At 50.8% G+C, this 19896-nt stretch overlaps 1 protein-coding gene and 1 long non-coding RNA gene across 2 annotated transcripts; one reads left to right on the forward strand and one right to left on the reverse strand.

The window, feature by feature from the left end:
• Positions 1–1154: 1154 nt before the first annotated feature.
• RABGGTA (Rab geranylgeranyltransferase subunit alpha) lies at positions 1155–7228 on the reverse strand. Its single transcript, XM_066342117.1, has 17 exons — positions 7137–7228; positions 6750–6805; positions 6474–6584; positions 5996–6120; positions 5385–5572; positions 4930–5133; positions 4533–4616; positions 4361–4443; positions 4165–4266; positions 3956–4061; positions 3826–3877; positions 3585–3673; positions 3354–3442; positions 3143–3259; positions 2405–2518; positions 2043–2130; positions 1155–1378 (listed from the first exon to the last, which is right to left on the reverse strand). Exons 2-17 carry the CDS (start codon positions 6750–6752, stop codon positions 1230–1232), a joined length of 1704 nt encoding a protein of 567 aa, XP_066198214.1. The 5' UTR covers positions 6753–6805; positions 7137–7228; the 3' UTR covers positions 1155–1229.
• On the forward strand, positions 7228–8628 carry LOC136376252 (uncharacterized). Its single transcript, XR_010746161.1, has 3 exons — positions 7228–7335; positions 8045–8119; positions 8240–8628. It is a non-coding gene; the product is annotated as an uncharacterized lncRNA (long non-coding RNA).
• Positions 8629–19896: the final 11268 nt, after the last annotated feature.

Genomic DNA, 19896 nt, shown 5'->3' on the forward strand with positions numbered 1-19896 from the left:
TGGGGACAGAGGCAGAGAGTTCTCCACACTCACGTTGACCTCTCCCAGTCATCTCCAAGCATAGCTCTGCAGAGGGTCTGCCTCCACCTCCTATGTTTTCGGACAGCTCACCAGTGGAAATCAAAATCTCAGGAAGATGTGAGGCAGGTCAGCCAAAGGACTTTGTTGAGGGGCTGTTTGTGCATCATTATAAATATGGAGAGGTGGTACCCTGAGAATCTGGATGTGTGTGAGCAGACCTGTGCCTGGGTAGATTCCCAGGGGACCAGGAAAATGCCTTGTCATACTCTCTCCCTCTTGTTTCAATCTTTCTTTCCCCACCCAGCTAAGTTTGACTCAGTGCCCTAACCCCTGAGCCACTCCCATTTCCAGGACAAAGGGTGTGTGTGTGTGTGTGTGTGTGTGAGCATAAATGCGCGAGGGAACACATGTACACGGGTGTGTGCGTTGGAAGTCACCATGGAGGTGGAAACCTGGCTCCAGTCCCAACCAGACCCTGCTCAACCATTCCATAGCCACACAGAAGCAAGAACATGAGTCTGGAATCCCAGAGCAAGGGGTACAGACAGCTTTGGCTCCAGCACTTGAGCTCAGCAACCCTGGGTGTGTCTGAACAGCAGTTACTTCATCAGTACAATGGGCCTAATCACCTCAACTCTGAGAATTTATGAAGATCAAATGGGATCAAGTATTTTCAAGGGCTCTTCAACTGAAGAATGCTATTCATGGGGACTGATGTTGAAGAGGGTGGAGCAAGGGTCCATGACCCACTCCTCCTGGAAACAGCCTTCTCAGCTATGGTAACTGAGAGCCAGGGCTTCTGGACAGAGGGCGCTGACATGGGTGGGGGTCATGGGAAATAATTTTATGAGCTCTTCCAGTTGGAGACTTACTGCTGCTCTATAGCCCAGCCCCAACCAGAATCTACCCCCAAACCTGATTTCAGCCTGGAACCTAGACCCAGCTCCAATCTCAACCAGAAGGTAAACTCAAATCCAGCCCTCACTCTGATTCTGCCCAAACACTGAGGCTTTGATTCTCCATGACAGGGAAGAGCCAGACTGAGGCTAACATATACAGGGAGTCAGCACGCTCTCTTTCTTTTCCAGAAAGGTGGCAAGAATGGTGGTGGCAGTGGAGGTGGCAGCAGCAGCTCAGCAGTCAGAGAGGGCCTCCCATTCTTTATTCGGTCCCAATAAGTTAGAGGGCAAGGACGAGGGCAGGGTCTCTTAGATGAGGATACTGCTAACTGACGGCAGCAGCTCAGTAAGGTGCTCCAGGGTGCCTACTGTTTGGCACAGGGGGTTGCCCTGCAGGTGGAGGAGAACCAGCTTGGGGCAGGAGGCAACAGGCTGAAGTGCTGCAGGCTGCTGGAGACCTTAGGCCGGAGGGTCAAGGAAAGGCTGGCGCGTTCCTGCAGCTCTTGTCCACTCCTGTGTACCCATCCCTTCTTCCTTTAAGAGTGGGGACTGCTGCCTGGCAGCCTGGTTGACGGGCATCTTGCACACTTCCCTAGTGGGAGCAAGGATCTGGGCAGGGACTAAACACACCTGCTGACAGGGGCCAGGCAGGAAGCACAGGGGAAGGCTGGGTGTGGACTATGAGTGGTGGCGATTATGGTCAAGAAGAAGGCTAGTGCTGGCTAGAGGCACCATGGCTCAGCAGTGACCAAACACTGCCGAGTAGAAATGCAGGCCAAAGGCTGCTTTAACTTCCCATCTTTAAGAGGAATCAGATTTCGGAATTTTTTAAATATGAAACTTCCTGACTTTTAAAATACTACCTGGTACCCAATAACATCTGCGGGCTGCCCATTTGTGAACTCCGGCTTGAGGAAGTCACTCGCCCTCTGCAGAACTCCACCAGTACAAGCCAAGGACAGCCACACACAGCCCCAGGCTATCTTGTCTCCTTAGCTGAGACTGCCAGATCTCCTTCCCCAAACCCCTTCAGGAAGGCACCCGCCCTGCTTGCTGTCTGTCCTTTCCCAGTGCGGCACCTCACCCTACCCACTGTCTAAAGGCAGCCAGAAGGAAGGATACGGTTGTTGCATAGTAAGAGCTCCTGTAGCCGCGGCAGGTTAGTGACACCGTCCAGGGACTCTATGGTGTTATTGCTGGCCTGCAGCACCTGAGGAGCAAGGAAGGTAGAGAAGACAAGGCAGGTAAACAGGTGTCAGCCTGAGACTGGTACAAGCAGCTGGGGTGTCCAGGCTGATCAGCTTACAGGGCACGGAAGGGGTCCTGGGGTCAGGCTAGGTGATGGAAGGGGAAAGGCAGGGCCATCTGCAGGGGCTGGGAAGACCTGGGAGGGCCTGGGCATCTCTTTGTAGGGTGGGCAGGCTTCTGAGGTACAGAAAGGGGAAAAGGACCACCCAGGACAGTGACAGGAGTGAATGCTCTACCTCAAGGCAGCGCAGGGCAGCCAGAGCAGGGGGCAGGGCTCGGAGCCGATTGTGCGACAGGTCAAGGTGAGTGACCAAGAGCAGCTGCTCCAGATGGCAGAGCACCGTCAGATCCTGAAGAGAAGAAACGAGATACCTGTACCCAGTGGGGAGGGGCCGCAGCCGTCATTAATTAGGCACTTGCTCTCCGTGGCCCACACAGGCCCTAGGAGACCCCAACTCAGGAGAGGATGGGCCAGGTGGGATGCTAACCTTATGACCCACCACAGTACAAGCTACAAGCCAATGTGAGTGCTTTGGGTGAGGCGGCCAGTAGAGTGGACAGTGTGGGAGCAGGTGCTGGGGACAGAGGAGAGTGGCGGGGGGCACAGACACTGGCAGGAGTGTGTCTGGCGAGTCTGCGGTGTCGGCTTGGTGGGAGCAGAGGTGGCTGCAGTGGTGGGATAAAGCTGATGTGTGGGGAAGATTGGTTGAGAAGAGACTACAAATAGAGAAAAAACAGAGTCTGGAAAGTTTGTCAGGATTCTCCTGGAACTATTCAGGCTTTAGGTGTTTGCCTTTTCCAGTGAGCAGAGAAGAAATGTCCAGAAAGGCACCTGAAACTGAAGGCAAAGCCAGGGGCATGGTGCGGCTGGACAGACAGGGTGTCAGCTGAATGAACAGAAAGCTGGCCAGGCCATGAGGAAGAAGCATGGGCCAGCAGGATGAGGGTCCAGGGAAGGCACACGCAGTCCATACCTTGTGACTCAGGCACAGCACGCGCACCTCCGCATATTCCATCTTGAGCACGCTGTTCTCCAGCAAGAACTTGCTGCGCAGGTCATCCAGGTATGCTGCCCGCGTTGGGTCCACAGCCTGGCGGGGATGGGGCCAGCCAGGGATTTGTGTCAGCTGCCTTCCTCGTGCCCACTGGGCCTCCCCCTTCTCTGTTCCCCCAGGCTCGGCTTGCCTTGAGGGTCTGGAAGTACTGCAGTGTCTCCTTCTCATACAGGAGGGGGTCCAGCGCCCGCATCAGGAGGATGATGGTGAGCAGGCACCCTGAGAAGATGGGAAAAGGATGGTCTCTCCTGGACCCTCCTCTGCTGCCATACTCTTGAGACCCTTCCTGCTCCCTGTCCCCCCATCACACACAGAAAGGGGCCTCCTGAGTGGAGCCAGATCTCAGGGAGTAGGGCCTCACATTTATTCTCAGGCTCCAGCTCCTGAAGCTCCTTACAGGATTTAAGCTCGGACTGTAGCACTGTGGACTTCTCCACTGATAATTCATACCTGGAGGTAGAGTGGGAGGGATGATGCTCATAGCCCTGGGTACTGGACATCCCCCTATCCAGGCTCGGGTCATCTGCCCAAGCCCCTGTCTCCCATCACAGTTGCCAGATGCCCAGAAGCATACTCCTGTAGGTATGCTTCCCTGATATCACCTGAAGAGCTGCTCATCCGTGGCCGAGTCCCGGCACCAGCCTTCTTGGTGACCTGAAAGAAAGAGTAGGTAGTTGGAAGAGACACCCATGAGAGGAAGAGGGGGTAGAGAGCTGTTGCAGGTTGTATCACCTTTGAAGAGCACACACTCCTTCTGGACATCGGCTGCTGTCCAAATGACACGAAATGTATGTTGGGGCAACTGGTCGTTGAGGGAGGCAGTGGGCAGGTCACAGAGCTGGGAGCACTGGGTCAAGGAAATGCCCAACCATACCACTTTTCTGACTGTCCCACCCCAGCCTTGCCCTAGCCCCTACCATGCCCCACCAATCCTGGGATACCCAGACATGGCTGGGCCGGTTCCTGCCATCTGGAGTCCTCCACTCAACAGCCAGGGGTGACTCATTAACCATGAGCAGCAAGGTCTCTGTCCTAGGGTCCACCTAGCACAGGGACAAAGAAAGAGAGACCTCATTAGCCCCAACAGCACGAAGCCCACGATCCACAATATTCTCCGGCAAAAGTTGTAGGACTCACCAGGAGGGGCCGAGAGAAGGAGACAGTCAGACAGGCCTCATCCCGGCTCACATGCAGGCAGTGCAGAGCATCCTGGGGGTCAGCTGGGGTGGAGACATAGCCTCGGGTCTCCTTAAATCCTCTTTCATTCCTTCCAAGCCCTAAACACCCAGCCTCCTCCCCGACTGCTCACCTCGTCCCAGGAGCCAGCGGTGATAGAACCAGGCACTCTGATCATTGGGGTCTGTGAAGAAGGCGTTCTGCACCAGCTCTAGCTCTGCAGGGGTCAATGAGGCACAGGGCTGTGGTTAGGAGCCTGGTGGGATCCTGGCTGCCCCAACATCCCACACTCTCCTTGGAGTACCTCTAGTTCTCAGTTTCACTATGTGTTGGCTTTATACAGTGGCTGCATATATCAGTTTTATTTTCCCACTGGACACTTGCGCTCCCTTCAGTCAGGGCTGAATGTTATGCACCCCCAGAATCAGGTGTGAAGTAGCTGCTCAATAAACCCAAACGTAGCCTCAGGAATAGGGCTAGGCTGGAAGGGCAGTGTGGCAGTCTTCTCCAGCATCCCTGGCCCTGCTTACCTTTGAGCAGCACATCCTCAGGGAGGCGCCCCTGTGGTCCAGAGTCAGGCTGGGGATGCAGCTGGGGCAAGAGGCAGGAGCGATAATGCCAGGAAGAGTAGTTGGAGAAGTTTCGAACAATGAGGCTGTCAGTGAAGGCAAGTTCCTCTGCAGGGGGCACAGCTGCCTGTGCAGCCACAAAACGCCGGTAGTCCCAGCAATGAACTGGGGGGAGGGGTGACAGCACATCTCAGAAGCAGTGCAAGGGTAACTCTCTGGCTGGTACCCCTGGAGTTCCCTCAAAGGCCCCAAGAAAGACCTTTATGCATCCCATGGAATTTGGCTTCATCCTCACTTGGCAATCAGCTCAGTGGGCCCATCCCAGTCATCCCTCCCTACTCTGGGCCTTACTGAGGCCCCAGTACCAGGATGTGGTGCAGGTGAGGGATTTGGGGACAGAATGTGCAGGCACGTACAGTTCCGTTCATCAACCTCAAGGAAGCGGGCACACAACTCCAGCTCCCGGGCCCAGTTGGGCTCTGGCAGGCGGCCCAGCAGCCAGCAGCGGTGGTGCCAGGTACCATAGGACTTTGGGTTTACCCTCAGGCAGCTCTCCAGGAAGCTCAGTTCTGCCTTCACCAGAGTGGCCCACTCCTCGGCAGACCTGCACCCGTCAAGGAATGGGGGTCAGGGCCCTCCAACACCCAACTTTAGCTCACCCCTGATTGTCTTTTCTTTTTTTTTAAAAAAAAATTTTTTTTTATTTATTCATTTTTAGAGAGGAGAGAGAGAGAGAGAGAGAGAGAGAGAGAGAGAGAGAAGGGGGGAGGAGCTGGAAGCATCAACTCCCATATGTGCCTTGACCAGGCAAGCCCAGGGTTTCAAACCGGCGACCTCAGCATTTCCAGGTCGACACTTTATCCACTGCGCCACCACAGGTCAGGCCTCACCCCCGATTTTCTGTACTCAATTCTCCACTGCCCTCTGCCTATATCTCTGGCTACCCCATTCCTCTACTACCCTTGGACCTAGGCAGGGCAGGGGTAGGGCTAGGGTCATCTCCCTGGGGCCCTGAACCCCTACACACTTCTGGGCTTCCAGCTGCTGGAGAACCTCTCGTCGACAGTTCCAGAGGGTGGCAAAGTCAGGATTGGCTCCCAGGATTTGGCTTGTCAATTCGAGCACTGATTCATCTAGCTCACCAGCCTGGCGCTGAGAAGACAGGTAGCAGGGTCAGAGATCATATCATTCTTCCACTTCAGGGCTAAATAACAAACAGAACTATCCAACATTCTATAAGTCCCACGTCATACACTAGGTAATATGTAAAGCATTTCATGGGTTTAGATGTATTCTCTTATTTAGTTTTCACAACAGCTTTATACAGTAAGTGCAATTATCAGCCCTGTTTTACAAACTTGAGCCCCAAAGAGATTCAGTAACTTGCTCAAGGTTATACAGTAGTAAGTGATAAAATCCAGATATGGATCCAAGGAGTCTGACTGCAAGGCCTAGCTCTTGGCCTCTGTGCTATACACTGAGGGGGCTACCTCTGAGCGCCCCACCTTCTGGAAGACAGTCTGGGTGGCTGACTGGTATAGCTGCAGCTTCTGTTCACGCTCTAGCCTTTTGGCCTCCGCCTGCTCTTCCGAAGTCTTCACCTTCAGGCGCCCGTGCTACAGGGATGCGCGGGTTGGAAGGGAGCAGGCTGCCTTGCAGGGGCAGACCCACCGAACACCCACTGAGGAGCCCCAGGTTTACACCGGGAAACAGAGACGCAAGGTCACTAGGGGCAAGGGCTTGGGCGTACTGAGGTGAGGGGCTGGGCTCAGGGTTCTCACCATGGTGTCCCCTCGGGTTCAAGACAGGGGAGGGGTCCAGGGTCGGCCTGTGAAACCTGGGGAAAGAAGTGTCCATCATGGTAGCCCCGCCCCCGTTAGCCCCACCCCCCCAGTTTTACCCCGGAAGCCTCAGCGAGCCTGGTAAGAGGACACCCCTACCCAGCTGAGATGTAAAGGAGTTCTGGATCCCCGCTGCATGCCCAGGAGGAGGTGCCCACCGCCCTGGGACTTACATCCGTGCGGCCCTGCCCGCAGTCCGATCCTCCACAGCCGAACCCGAGCCTGGGCACTTAGGCAATGGGGACCACTGCGGGTCTGGAGGATAGGGCTGCCCGCCCGCCCGCCCTACAGCTACCAGGCACTCCCGCTCCCCGCGAGCGGACCCACCTGCACTGGGAGGCGGCGTGGGAAACGCGGAGCCGCAGCTCCCGCCACCGAGCCCAGGCGCTGGCTAGAGCGGCGCCCGGCCCCGGCTTTCCGAGGCGCAGCGCCCTCTGTAGGCCTGAGGAGGGGCTGGAGCGGAGTAGGTGGGCTCAGAAAGCGCGTGCGCGGGGGTCCGGAAATGCAAGTTTCTGTTAGCCCTCCGGTGAGTACGAGGGCGCATGCGCGGCTAAAGCGCGTGAAAGCTGTGAATGTTGTTGTTCCTGTCAGCAATTTCAACAGCAATTCAGTTGAAGTTTCTCCAACAGCCGAATACCACGCCCTCAGCACTCCACTGACCTCACTCTGGCTGCACTGGCCACCTCTTTTGCCAAATCTAATGAATGGAGTTTCCTGTCCTTATCTTCTATGACCCCTGCAGCCATTTGCCTCTACTGTCTTCCTTCAGCTTGACACCCTGTCCTGGCTTCTCTTGCCCCTCTCTTATGGTCCCCTAAAAGTTAGTGATTTTCTGGGCCATTTTCTCACCCCCTTTCACTTCCTATGTGGGTCAAATAAGTTTGCAAATATGATGTATATGTTTGCTCACTTATAGTTTGCATTGGGTGTGGGGGACAGGCTGTAAGCAGGCAAGGTCCTTATAGCCTAAGGCTTAGTTTTAAGACTAAACCAGCCTTTCCCACCCTTTTAATACTAAAATCTTCTAAACACTAAGCTTTTCCCCACACCCTTGACTGTTGCATGATGTGGGGTGGTGCACTCTTATGAGGAATCCCATTTATGCCTCAGATAAGTGGCTTTGTATTAGAGACTTCCTTGTTTGTATACTGTCTTATAGGCTTTAATTTCTATACTATAAAATAAGGGGGGGCGGGGCTCACTCACTCTCTTGGTTCCTGCAATTATCATTGCAGAGGAGAAGCAGCCAAGATGGCAGAGTGCTGAAGGAGAAGCCAGTTTGTGCAGAGAGAAGGAGATGGGAAACAGAGGTGAGTAAGGCTGGTGAGGTAGAAACCTTTGATTCTAGGAATACTTGGATAAGTCAGTGGCTTTGGGAGCCCTGAATGGAAAGGGAAGTGTTTTCCCACTGTGTGTTTCTCGCCCGCCAGGTGCAAGCTAGGATTAAAGCTAATGGCCCATCAGTTCTTGGCTCCATTGTTTCATTACTGTCTGTCTGAAGCAAACTTGAACCTGTGTTGGCCAGGCGGCTGTGATGGTGGCTGTGGTTACTGGCTTTACACCATACTCTTGCCAGGAGAACGTTCACAAACCCAAGCCTTCAACTTCTAGGAGTTAAAGCTTCCCAGAGTTCTGTCCTGAGCCCACAGATCTTCTGATCCACACTTTCTCTGGATGACTTCATCCATATTCATGGTTTTAATTGGTACCCATAAACTGATGACCCTCAGACTTGTATGACCAGCCCAGATGTCTTGCAAGCTTTAATAATTAATGAAAATATATAATGTGTGAGCCTATTAGATATTATACTGCATGGGTATCCCAGAGACACCTCAAATTCCAAAAGTCAAAAGGTATCATTATCTCCCTCTATCCAATCTAAACTTTTGCTTTTATGTTTTCCTATTGTAAATAGCACTGTTCTCTCCCTCACTTTTCTTTAATATCCCTTAATTAAATACCATCTCTCTTATAACTGCACTAAGAATTTAAGCTCATTTCGCCTGACCAGGTGGTAGTGCAGTGGATAGAGCGTTGGACTGGCACATGGAGGACCCAGGTTTGAGACCCCGAGGTCGCCAGCTTGAGCGCAAGCTCATCGGCTTTGAGCAAAGCTCACCAGCTTGAGCCCAAGGTCGCTGGCTTGAGCAAGGGGTTACTCGGTTTGCTGTAGCCCCCACCCCTGTCAAGGCACATGAGAAGTCAATCAATGAACAACTAAGGAACCACAACGAAGAATTGATGTTTCTCATCTCTCTCCCTTCCTGTATGTCTGTCCCTCTCTCTGGCTCTCTCTGTCTCTCTCTGTCTCTGCCACAAAAAAAAAAAAAAAAAGAATTTAAGCTCATTTCTTCCCAGGATTTTGGAAAGTCTTTTCAGTGTTCCTCCATGTTCACCCTGACCCCTCTATTATCTGTGCTGCTGAATCAGTCTTTCTAAAATGCAGATTAGATCTTGTCACATCTCTGTGTAAAAGCCTTCAGTGACTCCTGAAAGATTTTCAGGACAGACTTTGAATCTCTCAGCACATTAGGCCTTTTGTCAGTTGGGCCCTGTCCACCTCTCTGGCTTCATTTCCTGCCTGTCCTTGTTAAAAACTCTTCTTCACAGCTGATGGCACTACTTGAAGTTTTCCAAACGTATTCACCTGTTCCCTCTTTTCTCAACTCTCCTTTCTTTACCAAGTGTTTCCTGTTCATCTTATACCTTTATCTGTGTTAAAGATAGTGCTTTTTTGTTTTTGTTTTTTTTTGTATTTTTTTCTGAAGTTGGAAATGGGGAGGCAGTCAGACAGACTCCCGCATGCGCCTGACCGGGATCCACCCGGCATGCCCACCAGGGGGCGATGCTCTGCCCATCTGGGGCGTTGCTCTGTTGCAACCAGGGCCATTCTAGCACCTGAGGCAGAGGCCATGGAGCCATCCTCAGAGCCCAGGCTAACTTTGCTCCAATGGAGCCTCGGCTGCGGGAGGGGAAGAGAGAGACAGAGAGGAAGGAGAGGGGGAGGGGTGGAGAAGCAGATGGGTGCTTCTCCTGTGTGCCCTGCCCGGGAATTGAACCCAGGACTCCTGCATGCCAGGCCGACGCTCTACCACTGAGCCAACTGGCCAGGGCCAAAGATAGTGCTTATATTCCCTGTGCCTACTGTAAGTCTTGGTTTGTATGCCAGCATCTCCTTTCAGATTCAAAATTCCTGGAGAACAAGAACAACACTTTTTGTCTTGCCTCCCTGATACCCAGTCCTGGTTCTTAGGCGCTATTGGGTATTTATTTGAATGAATGAACAAAACACCACATAGGATGAGGGCTGGCATGGCTAGGCCTAATAGTGAGTACTATTGGTCTTTAAGAATGGGAGAGTTGATGTGGCCTGGACCAGTTCAGGAAGTTTCCTGGTGGAGGCTTCATGGGGTTCAAGGTGAAAGTGTCTATGTGTGTGATGTATTTTTGAGAAGTGTATGTCATGTGGCATGTGTATATGTGTATGCTATAACTCACATCTGAGTAAGAAAATATGGTTTTAAATTCTTTTATTTATTTATTTATTTGTATTTTTCCGAAATGAGAAGGGGGGGTGCTGGGAGGCAGACAGACAGCCTCCCGCATGCGCCCGACCGGAATCCACTGGCATACCCAGTAGGGGGCAATGCTCTGTCCCTCTGGGCCTTGCTTCGCTGCGATGGAAGCCATTCTAGTGCCAGAGGCAGAGGCCATGAAGCCATCCTCGGTGCCTGGGCCAACTTTGCTCCAGTGGAGCCTTGGCTGTGGGAGGGGAAGAGAGAGACAGAGAGGAAGGAGAGGGGGAAGGGTGGAGAAGCAGATGGGCGCTTCTCCTGTGTGCCCTGGTCGGGAATCCAACCAGAGACTTCCACACACCCGGGCAACGTTTTACTGCCGACCCAAATGGCCAGGGCTGGTTTTAAATTCTTTATGATTATTTCACACCTTTTAAATAATACCCACTGGCTAGGATTGAAGTGAAGATTAAATAAAATAATGTATGTAAAGTGTTTAGAATAGTGCCTACACTGAGTACGGGTTCAGTAAATAGTAATAGTGGTAATTTTCCAATTCTTGGGATAAATATGCAAGGAAATTGAGGCTCAGAAAGATTAACTAACTTGCTAAGTGTCACCAATGTAGTTAGTGGCCAAATGGGACCTGGGTCTGGTTGGGTCCAGCCCTCTCACCTCACCAACAGCTTTATTTATTTATTTATTTACACAGAGACAGTGAGTCAGAGAGAGGGATAGACAGGGACAGACAGACAGGAAAGGAGAGAGATGAGAAGCATCAATCATTAGTTTTTCATTGCGCGTTGCAACACCTTAGTTGTTCATTGATTGCCCTCCCATATGTGCCTTGACCGCGGGCCTTCAGCAGACCGAGTAACCCTTTGCTGAAGCCAGTGACCTTGGGTTCAAGCTGGTGGGCTTTTGCTCAAACCAGATGAGCCTGCGCTCAAGCTGGCAACCTCGGGGTCTCGAACCTGGGTCCTCTGCATCCCAGTCTGACGCTCTATGCACTGTGCTACCGCCTGGTCAGGCACCATCTGCTTTTTTGGGGGTCACCACCTGCTTTTGTTTCCTGCTCTATATACACTCACATGTACAACCAAATACCTGGAAAGACAGGTGCCAACAGGTGCAGATAAGACAGGTATAGTCTTATATCTTAGTCACTAAGAGAAGAGGAGAGGGGTGGATGAAGGCTGAAACAGGCATGAACTATTTTTTAGTAATTAGCAATCCTGAAACTGGGAAAGCTGAATCAACCAGGCTTCAGGGAGGAAGTGAGTGTCATGAATACATCTGCTTCCAGGAAGGTAGGGCCTGTTTTTGGCAAGGGAGGGTAGGAAAGGCATTTCAGGCATGTACTATGATATGAAGGGCAGGGAGAGAAACCAACAGACTTAGCTGGCTGGCAGACAGAAGGTGATCCAGGTGCCTTTGGAGATAAGAGCAGTGGAACCAATGACAGCCTCTTGCTTTAAGGCAAGAGGAGGTGTCAGGACTTATATTTAGCCTCTAGTGTGGGATAAGTTGGAAGCATGCAGGTGTCTGAGTGCCACAGTCTGAATGATGTTTGAAGAAAGGGTTTTACTTCCTTCTATGTAGAGAAATGAATAAGCAATAAGTGAGTTCCAACTAAGCCCCAGACTTCTTATTTAATGAACTCACTATACATGTGAAGTAGTTATTGTTATCCACATTTTACAATGAGGAACAATGCATACAGTGGGTTCACAGAGGTTAAGTTGCTTGCCCAAGATCACACAGCTGGGAGGAAACACAACCAGAATTCACCCCAAACCCTGGGTGCTTGCCCACTGTGTAGGTGGCAGTGGCCATTGCCAGAGGTTTAGTCATGAGCCCTGGGTTGGGCTCTGAAGGCAGGGAGAGTAAGACAGAGGCAGGTACTGGAGCTTGTGTGGGGCCTTGTGCAGTAGAGTAGTGTGTGCATTAATTCAGTCTGTTGATAGGTATTTAACATCCGAGCTGGGCCTGAGGGCCTGTTTGCTGCATGCCAGAGATACAGGGCCAGACCATAGAGACTCAGTCTTTCCCTTCCTGGAGCTTACTGGTTAGCTCAGCATTGTGCTAGACTAGAGCTTTCTGCGATCTGTAAGTAGTATCTGTGCCATCCAGTATGGTTACCACCAGCTCCATTTGGCTGTTGAGCACTTGAAACATGCCTAGTGAAATTGAGGAAATGAGTCTTAAATTTAACACCATTCCATCCAAAGGTGAAAAAAATTGCAAGTGAGGGTGCCAATCAGGGAGCAATATGGAAATATCTTAAATAACAGTTTTTTTGCCAGGTAATATTTAATATTTTTTATTAATATTTGAAAACTCTTATAACACCTGGTTTTGTATACCTTTTATTGTTCTTATATAAGAATTAAATGTATGAAATAATAAACTACCTTTCATTATATTGGGGTTTTTTTATTTTTAAAATGGTCATTAAGGCAGAGGATTGGTTTAATTATTTGAATTTCCACCACTGGGGACAAAGGTGATTTTGAGTCAGACTTGCAGGCGGTAAAGCTGAGGGACTTGAGAATTTGCAGTATCCACAGAGGTCTTGGAATATGGGTGGCGGCAGGGAGTATCATTTGAGAAGAGAAAGGCTACTTTTAACGTGTTTGGTTTACTGTGGAGATGTCCTGAGGCAGCAAGATGCACTTGTCTGGCGAGGAGTCTAGGGGTCAAGTCAGAAGGTGTCAGTGTGGGTGCAGGTAGTAATTAGACCCAGCAGGGAATAGGCACTTGAGGAGGGGAGATGAGGGAACCCACAAATTAGCTGTAGTAGAGTCAATGTGAGGGCAGGACTGTGGGTGCAGGGCAAGCCTCAGTGGGGGAGCAAAAGAAGAAATGGACTTTGAAGAGAGGTTCTATGACCTTGAAGCCAATATCAATGAGAAATAATAGTGACTAAATGCTTCATAGCCCTGCTGAGAAGAAACTGAGACTCTGCCCAAGGTCACACAACTCATAATCCATAGAGCCTGGTCTCATGTCCTGGCTGTCCGATTCCAGAAGACATGCTCTTACTTCCTTTCCCTCCAGCCTGGCCTTGCCCACTGGTATCCGCTGTACCTGGCAAAGAGTGGGAGTAGAGAGGAGGCTGAGAAGAGTTTGGAAATGCCTCCGACCTCTGGGAAGCTGGGGTGGATGTGCGGGAGGGCCTGTGGCGCCGGGAGCCACCAAGGGGAACTCGGGCCAGGTCTTCTTGAGCTCTAAGTCAGCAAGTTATCATGTGCTCAGTGGTTAGACATCTGGATGGGGGCAGCCAGGTACTTGAGGGGAAATCAAGTGTTGGGAAAGTCTGAGGGTCAGCTTAAGTCGTGGTAAAAGAATTGCAAGATGCTGAGCATGGTCTGCTGCACAGCAGGAGGGGCAGAACTGAAGTTTCCCTAAGGCCTGGTGGAAGTGCCTACTTCTTACCTCTTGTGACATGGACCTGCCTCTGCTCCAGCTTCCTGCCTCTAACCCTCACCTCCAAGAACAGGACATCAGAGCTGGGGGCTTGACAGATCATCTGGACCCCTGCTCATTTCCCAGAGGCTCTATAATGGAAGGACTCAGTTTTCCACCTCTGTAGGGAGAAACCCAGTTCTCCCCTGCTATGACTCTTTCACCTGTGAATCTCCTTTACTGCATACACAGAACACTCCATTCCTGATACTTTTGGTCACCAAATGTGTGGAGTTTTCTCCTCACAACAAGCAATTCTTTGTGACTCCAACTGGGTGTCTTACAATTTAACTGAATTCTGACACTGTCTACCTGGAGATAGCGTCAGATCCCACAGGCTTAGGGCTCAGTATCACAGGGTACTCACCTCTCACACCACACCAACACTTCAGATGCCAGTTGAAAGCCCAGGTTATCACCTGTGCCTCTGACCAACCAGCTACAGATTAGAGGTTTCAAGGACCCCCTCCCTGAGTTCAATTATTAAGCAGCTCACAGAAATGAGGGAAACACTTATGTTTACCAGTTTACTAAAAAAGGACATGACACAGATGAACAGCCAGATGAAGAGATACACAGGATGAGGTCTAGGAGGGTTCTGAGTGTAGGAGCTTCTGTCCCCATAGAACAGGTATGTCACATACCTGACGTAGATGTGTTTGCCAACCTGGTAGTTCTCTGAACCCCATAGTATGGGGTTTTGTGGAGGCATGATAGATTATAACTCCATTTCTGGCCCCTCTTCCTTCTCTGGTGGATGGGAGGTGGAGCTAAAACTTCCAACCTTCTAATGATGGCTTGGTGTTATTGGCAACCAGTCCCCGTCTGGAAGCCATCTAGGAGCCCACCCAGAGTAGCTTCATAGAACAAAAGATGCTCCTAATGCTCATCTCACTTAAGAAATTACAAAGGTTTCAAGAGCTCTGTGCTAGGAACTGGGGACGAAGACCAAATATATATATAATATATATTTACTTTTTTTTATTGATTTTTGAGAGAAAGAGAGAGAGACAAGAACATAGATCTGTTTCTGTATGTGCCCTGACCAGGGATCAAACTGACAACCTTTGTGCTTCAGGGCAAAGCTCTAACCACCTGAGCTATCTGGCCATAGTTATATTTTTTATTATAAGTCATAATATCAAGGCCAGAGATACTCAGCAACATGAACTCGATGCACATGTTGGCAGAATGAGGGCTGGAAATCAGGTTCCCCAGTGGTAATCACATGAACCCATCAGATCCATCTCAGGATACCTTTAGGAATAAAATGGTGAACTGTGGGTAGGATGATAGGACAGTAGGTATATTGTAGCACATTCATCTCCAAATAAAGTTTATTAATGTGTCTTTGTCGACCTGCAGGCAAGTCCCTAGTGGTGGCAGTTTTTCCGTGACATTATGGATGAGCACATAGATGCTATGCTCATCTTTGAAAATAACATGTAGCTGGGAGGAATGCTGGGTGATGGAACTTGATCTAAACATAGTTTGAGGGGCCAGATTTGGTCAGATGGTATTGAATAAGGATAGAGATAGAGTCTGGGTCTTTGGTCCCCAAATAACTATCTGCATAAGAGCAAGATTTGTGGGTGGTGGAAGGACAGCAGTGTGTGCAGATAGGGAGCTTCTGGTTGGCACAGGGCTAGTCAGACTCAACCCTGTGATTTACTTGCACAAAGCCCTGCTGTGACTTTTTTTTTTTTTTACAGGGACAGAGAGAGTCAGAGAGAGGGATAGATAGGGACAGACAGACAGGAATGGAGAGAGATGAGAAGTATCAATTATCAGTTTTTTGTTGTGAGACCTTAGTTCATTGATTGCTTTCTCATATGTGCCTTGACCGTGGGCTACAGCAGACCGAGTAGCCCCTTGCTCAAGCCAGTGACCTTGGGTCCAAGCTGGTGAGCTTTTGCTCAAACCAGATGAGCCCGCGCTCAAACTGGTGACCTTGGGGTCTCGAACCTGGGTCCTCCGCATCCCAGTCTGATGCTCTATCCGCTGCACCACCGCCTGGTCATACATACTTTGAAATGTATGAAGAGAGCTTTAGGACCCAGCATTATGGGGCCCATAGGCCCCAGGTCTGTTATAGGCAGACACTGTTGGGAGGGTAAAGTCTATTTTAAAAGGGACAGCGAGAAGCTACATGGTACATAGGGAGAAGTCACAAGGGTGAGGAGAGCCCAGGACCAGAGCGAGGACATGGAGATGTTGAACTGGGGGAGAGAACTCAAGGGGCAGATGATAATGATCTTTAAACTCCTGAAGGATTAGAACAGAAAGTTCATTGATTCTACGTATCTGAGAGCACAGAACAAAGACCAGTGAGTGGATATAGACTCATCAGGAAAGACTTTCTAATAAATAAAGCTGGCCTCAATGAGTGGTGGTGAGCTCAGCCTCATGGGAGGTAATCAAGCATGTGTTGACCAACCAATTTGTGATAATGTGGTAGAGAATATTCAAGGATCAGAGTCTCCCCATCTCAAAGTTCTTCAAGGTTTTGGTTTCTGGGATGGATCAGGGGACCAGAATGACTCAGAGCACAAGGAGATTCTTTACCTTGCCTGTCCCCCAGGTCCTGGGGTTCCTTGAGCACTTAGTCTGACTGCTTGGATTTTTTTCTCTCCTTCCAGTTCCTCATTTCCTTCTACAAGGCCGGGGAAATTCCCCAATGGCCAGTGCCCATAGCACACTTTTTGGGTGAGGAAGAGGAAGGAATAGTCTGACTGGTAAGAGAGGAGGGTGGGGCCCCAAGGCTGTGCCCAAAGGACAGAAGGGCCACAAAGGGAAAGTCCCCACAGAGAGCATCCGATCTCATTCAGGACGTGTGGGTGCTGACTCAGGTTGGTGTCTCTGGGGAAAGAGATGCCAGAAAAACAATCATACAATGGGGCTAAAAAGCTGGAAAGACTTGAGCCAGAACTGGAGCCTCTGTTATAGAACATTGCATGGTATTTTTTTGGTTGTTTTTTTTTTTTTTTTTTTTTTTGCAAAATAGAGTGTGAGAGAGAGAGAGAGACAGACAGACAGGAAGGGAGAGAGATGACAATTCTTTGTTGCAGCACCTTAGTTGTTCATTGATTTTTTTCTCATATGTGCCTTGACCGGGTGGCTCCAGCTGAGCCAGTGCCCCTTGCTCAAGCCAGAGACCTGTGCTTCAAGCCAGTGACCTTTGGGCTCAAGCCAGCAACCATGGGGTCATGTCTATGATCCCATGTTTAAGATGGCAACCCTGCACTCAAGCTGGTGAGCTCGTACTCAAGCCGGAGACTTCGAGATTTAGAACCTGGGTCCTCAGCATCCCAGGCTAACGCTCTACCCACTGTGCACCACTTGGTCAGGATTCACAGTGGTTTTTGATGATGACAGCATTGCCTTAAAATTGCTGATAGTACTGGTGGGTTGGAAACATGGCCAAAAATCTTGCTGCCTGGCAGGGTTGGAGTGACATCCAGTGCTGCACAACTCCAGGGGCCACCTTGAGTTTAGGGAATATACAGTGTGAGGGTGCCAGGAGGCAGCAGGCCTGAGGAACAGAAGTCTAGAACAAGGTGAGACTAAGGGCCTGGGGTAGGCAGGGATGGCTGGTAGGTGGGCACAGGGGTGAAGGACCAGTCCCGGGAAGGAAGAGCTGCTCCTTTGGGGAGGACCAGCCCTGACCCCTTCCCTGTCACATTCATTTGTTCCACAGTGAGGGACATACTGAGTGCCCTCTGTACTGAACATCATGTGAGCCGCCGGGGCCATGGCAGTGTGCCAAACCCAGGCACAGCCCTTGCCCTCATGGAGCTTATGGTTCAGAGCAGGACCGTCCAAAGGAACTTTCTGGATGATGGAAAGTGAGGAAAAGCAGTCAAGTAATTATATAAGCAAATGTAAAATAACAGCTTCCTGTCTCTGGGGTGGGGGAGGTTTCCCAGGGAATTGAACTTAGAGCTGGGGCCTAAAGGAAGAGGAGGAGCCCTGGCCTGGACTCGGGGCCTGTGGCTTGCTTCCTAGCTCATCCCATGGCCTGCTGCACACCTGCTTTCACAGCTAGCTGTGACCTACACCGGGCGGCTTGTCGGACTGCACTTGCCCTCACCTGGCCTGGGGTCTGCGCCATGCTCAACAAATATTTACATAATTCAGCCAGTAACCAAGCAGTGATCATTGAGGACCAATATAGTTCATTCCACAGCAATGACCCAAACTGCCTAGGCACTGGCTTTCATAGAACTTCTACTTAAGTCGGGGGTATGGACTGTAGAAGCAAGTGTAAACAAAAGATGATTTCAGGGAGTCATAGTGCCCCGAGGAAAAAAAATTTTTATTTAGATTTTATTTATTTTTAGAGAGAGAGGAGAGAGAAAGGGCAGGGAGGAGTAGGAAGCATCAACTCCCATATGTGCCTTGACCAGGTAAAGAAAGGAAAGAAAGGAAAGAAAGGAAGAAAGAAGGAAGGAAGGAAGGAAGGAAGGAAGGAAGGAAGGAAGGAAGGAAGGAAGGAAGGAAAGAGAGAGAGAGAGAGAGAGAGAGAAAGAGAAGAAGAAAGAAAGGAAGGAAGGAAGGAAGGAAGGAAGGAAGGAAGGAAGGAAGGAAGGAAGGAAGGAAGGAAGAAAGGGAAGGGAAGGGAAGGGAAGGGAAGGGAAGGGAAGGGAAGGAGGGAATGGAGCCAAAGGAAGATACACTGCACCCCTGGGCTGGACTGGGGATTAGGAGGAGAAGCTGGAGACTCTTAGATCCCAGGGTGGGGAGCTTGGGTGAGGTGGGAGGGGTGGCAGAGGTGACCGAACTCCAGGCCTCAGGACCAGGGTGAGGTACAGAGGGAGTGGACGGGATGGGGTGGAAACTCAAAATGCAGTAAAGAACACCTGGCATTGCTGACAGGAACAACACTGACTCAGGCTTGAGTTCTGAGGGGCAGGGTGGGGCAGGGAGGACCTGGAGTTAAGGTTCAGGGAGCTTGCCTCCATTTCCTTAGCTGTAAAGGAGGACTTATATTATATTGCAGATAAAGAAAGATTAAGTAAGACCTACACAGAGTGTTTGGGTCATTGCTGGTGCTCAGGAAACACTAATTCTCTCAGTCCTGCGATGTCACGAGGCCCAGGCTGGCTCAGCTGTGCTGCAATGTGACTCGAGAGCCCACAGCGCAGTCCCCTGGGCTTCCTCTTGTGCCAGCCCCTCTGGGGATCCGAGGGGCAGTGTCTGCTTGTGGAGTTTCACCTTTGCTTGTTTCTTCTGGAACCACCATTTCAAGGAAGGGGAGCCAAGGATAAGGGCATATGTGTTTATACTCGCTAACAGAAGTTGCACAGGGCTGACCTCACTTCCTCCCTCTGCCTCCTTTCCAGCCTTCTACGGTCTCCTCCATTTCCAGGGGCTTAAGGAAGGGTCCTTTTCACTCCCAGATTCCCCATTATCAAGTTAAGCATGGGTGGCTTCCAACTGTCTCCCCTGGCACACAAGTCCAGGCAGGCCCTGTGGCCTATTGACTGCATTCTGAGTGAGCCTGCTTGGGCCCTGGCTAGAAACAGGCCAGGCCGACATGGGCACGGATGGCCATAGCTGCCTGGAGGCAGGAGCTGAGGCAGAGAGGAGGTTTTGCAGAGAAAGGCACAGGTAAGAATGTTGTAACACTCCCAGGAGGGTGAGACCTGAGAGCAAGTGCTGCATGTGACCTGGGGAGCAGCCTGGCTGCCCTGACCCCTCCTGCTCCTGTGAGTCCCCACCCAGGGTCTCACTGTTTCATGATGATGACTAAAAGTGCTCTGAGAGCTGGACCCTTGCCTTATAAGGCTGTCCAGCGCCTGTCAGCTCTGCCCTGCCCTGCCCAGGGCCCAGCAGGAGGCTTCAACAAAGGCCAGCTGACTAGGAGATGGAGGGCTGTGTGGAAATCTGTGGAAATCTGTGGAGAGGCGGGGCTGGAGGGCGGGTGAGGGTGGGCCCAGGGCTCCGGAGGAACAGTGGCAGGCGGGGAGGTCTGAGAGGGCACAGGCAGAAGGGTCCAGGGAAGAGGGGCTCTGCAGTTGTGGACCAATCTAGGGAGTGAGGACCAGTGACTGTTATAAAGTACTACAATCCACGGGTTACAGAGAGACACTAAGACAGGT

This window comes from Saccopteryx leptura, chromosome 6, assembly GCF_036850995.1.
Source record: "Saccopteryx leptura isolate mSacLep1 chromosome 6, mSacLep1_pri_phased_curated, whole genome shotgun sequence".
Lineage (NCBI taxonomy): Eukaryota > Metazoa > Chordata > Mammalia > Chiroptera > Emballonuridae > Saccopteryx > Saccopteryx leptura.

Coding starts and splice junctions, on each gene's coding strand:
- RABGGTA (XM_066342117.1), bottom strand. Junction 5,573..5,995: donor CAGCAGCTGGAAGCCCAGAA/GTGTGTAGGGGT, acceptor TGACGGGTGCAG/GTCTGCCGAGGAGTGGGCCA. Junction 2,131..2,404: donor CTGCCCTGCGCTGCCTTGAG/GTAGAGCATTCA, acceptor CTTGCTCCTCAG/GTGCTGCAGGCCAGCAATAA.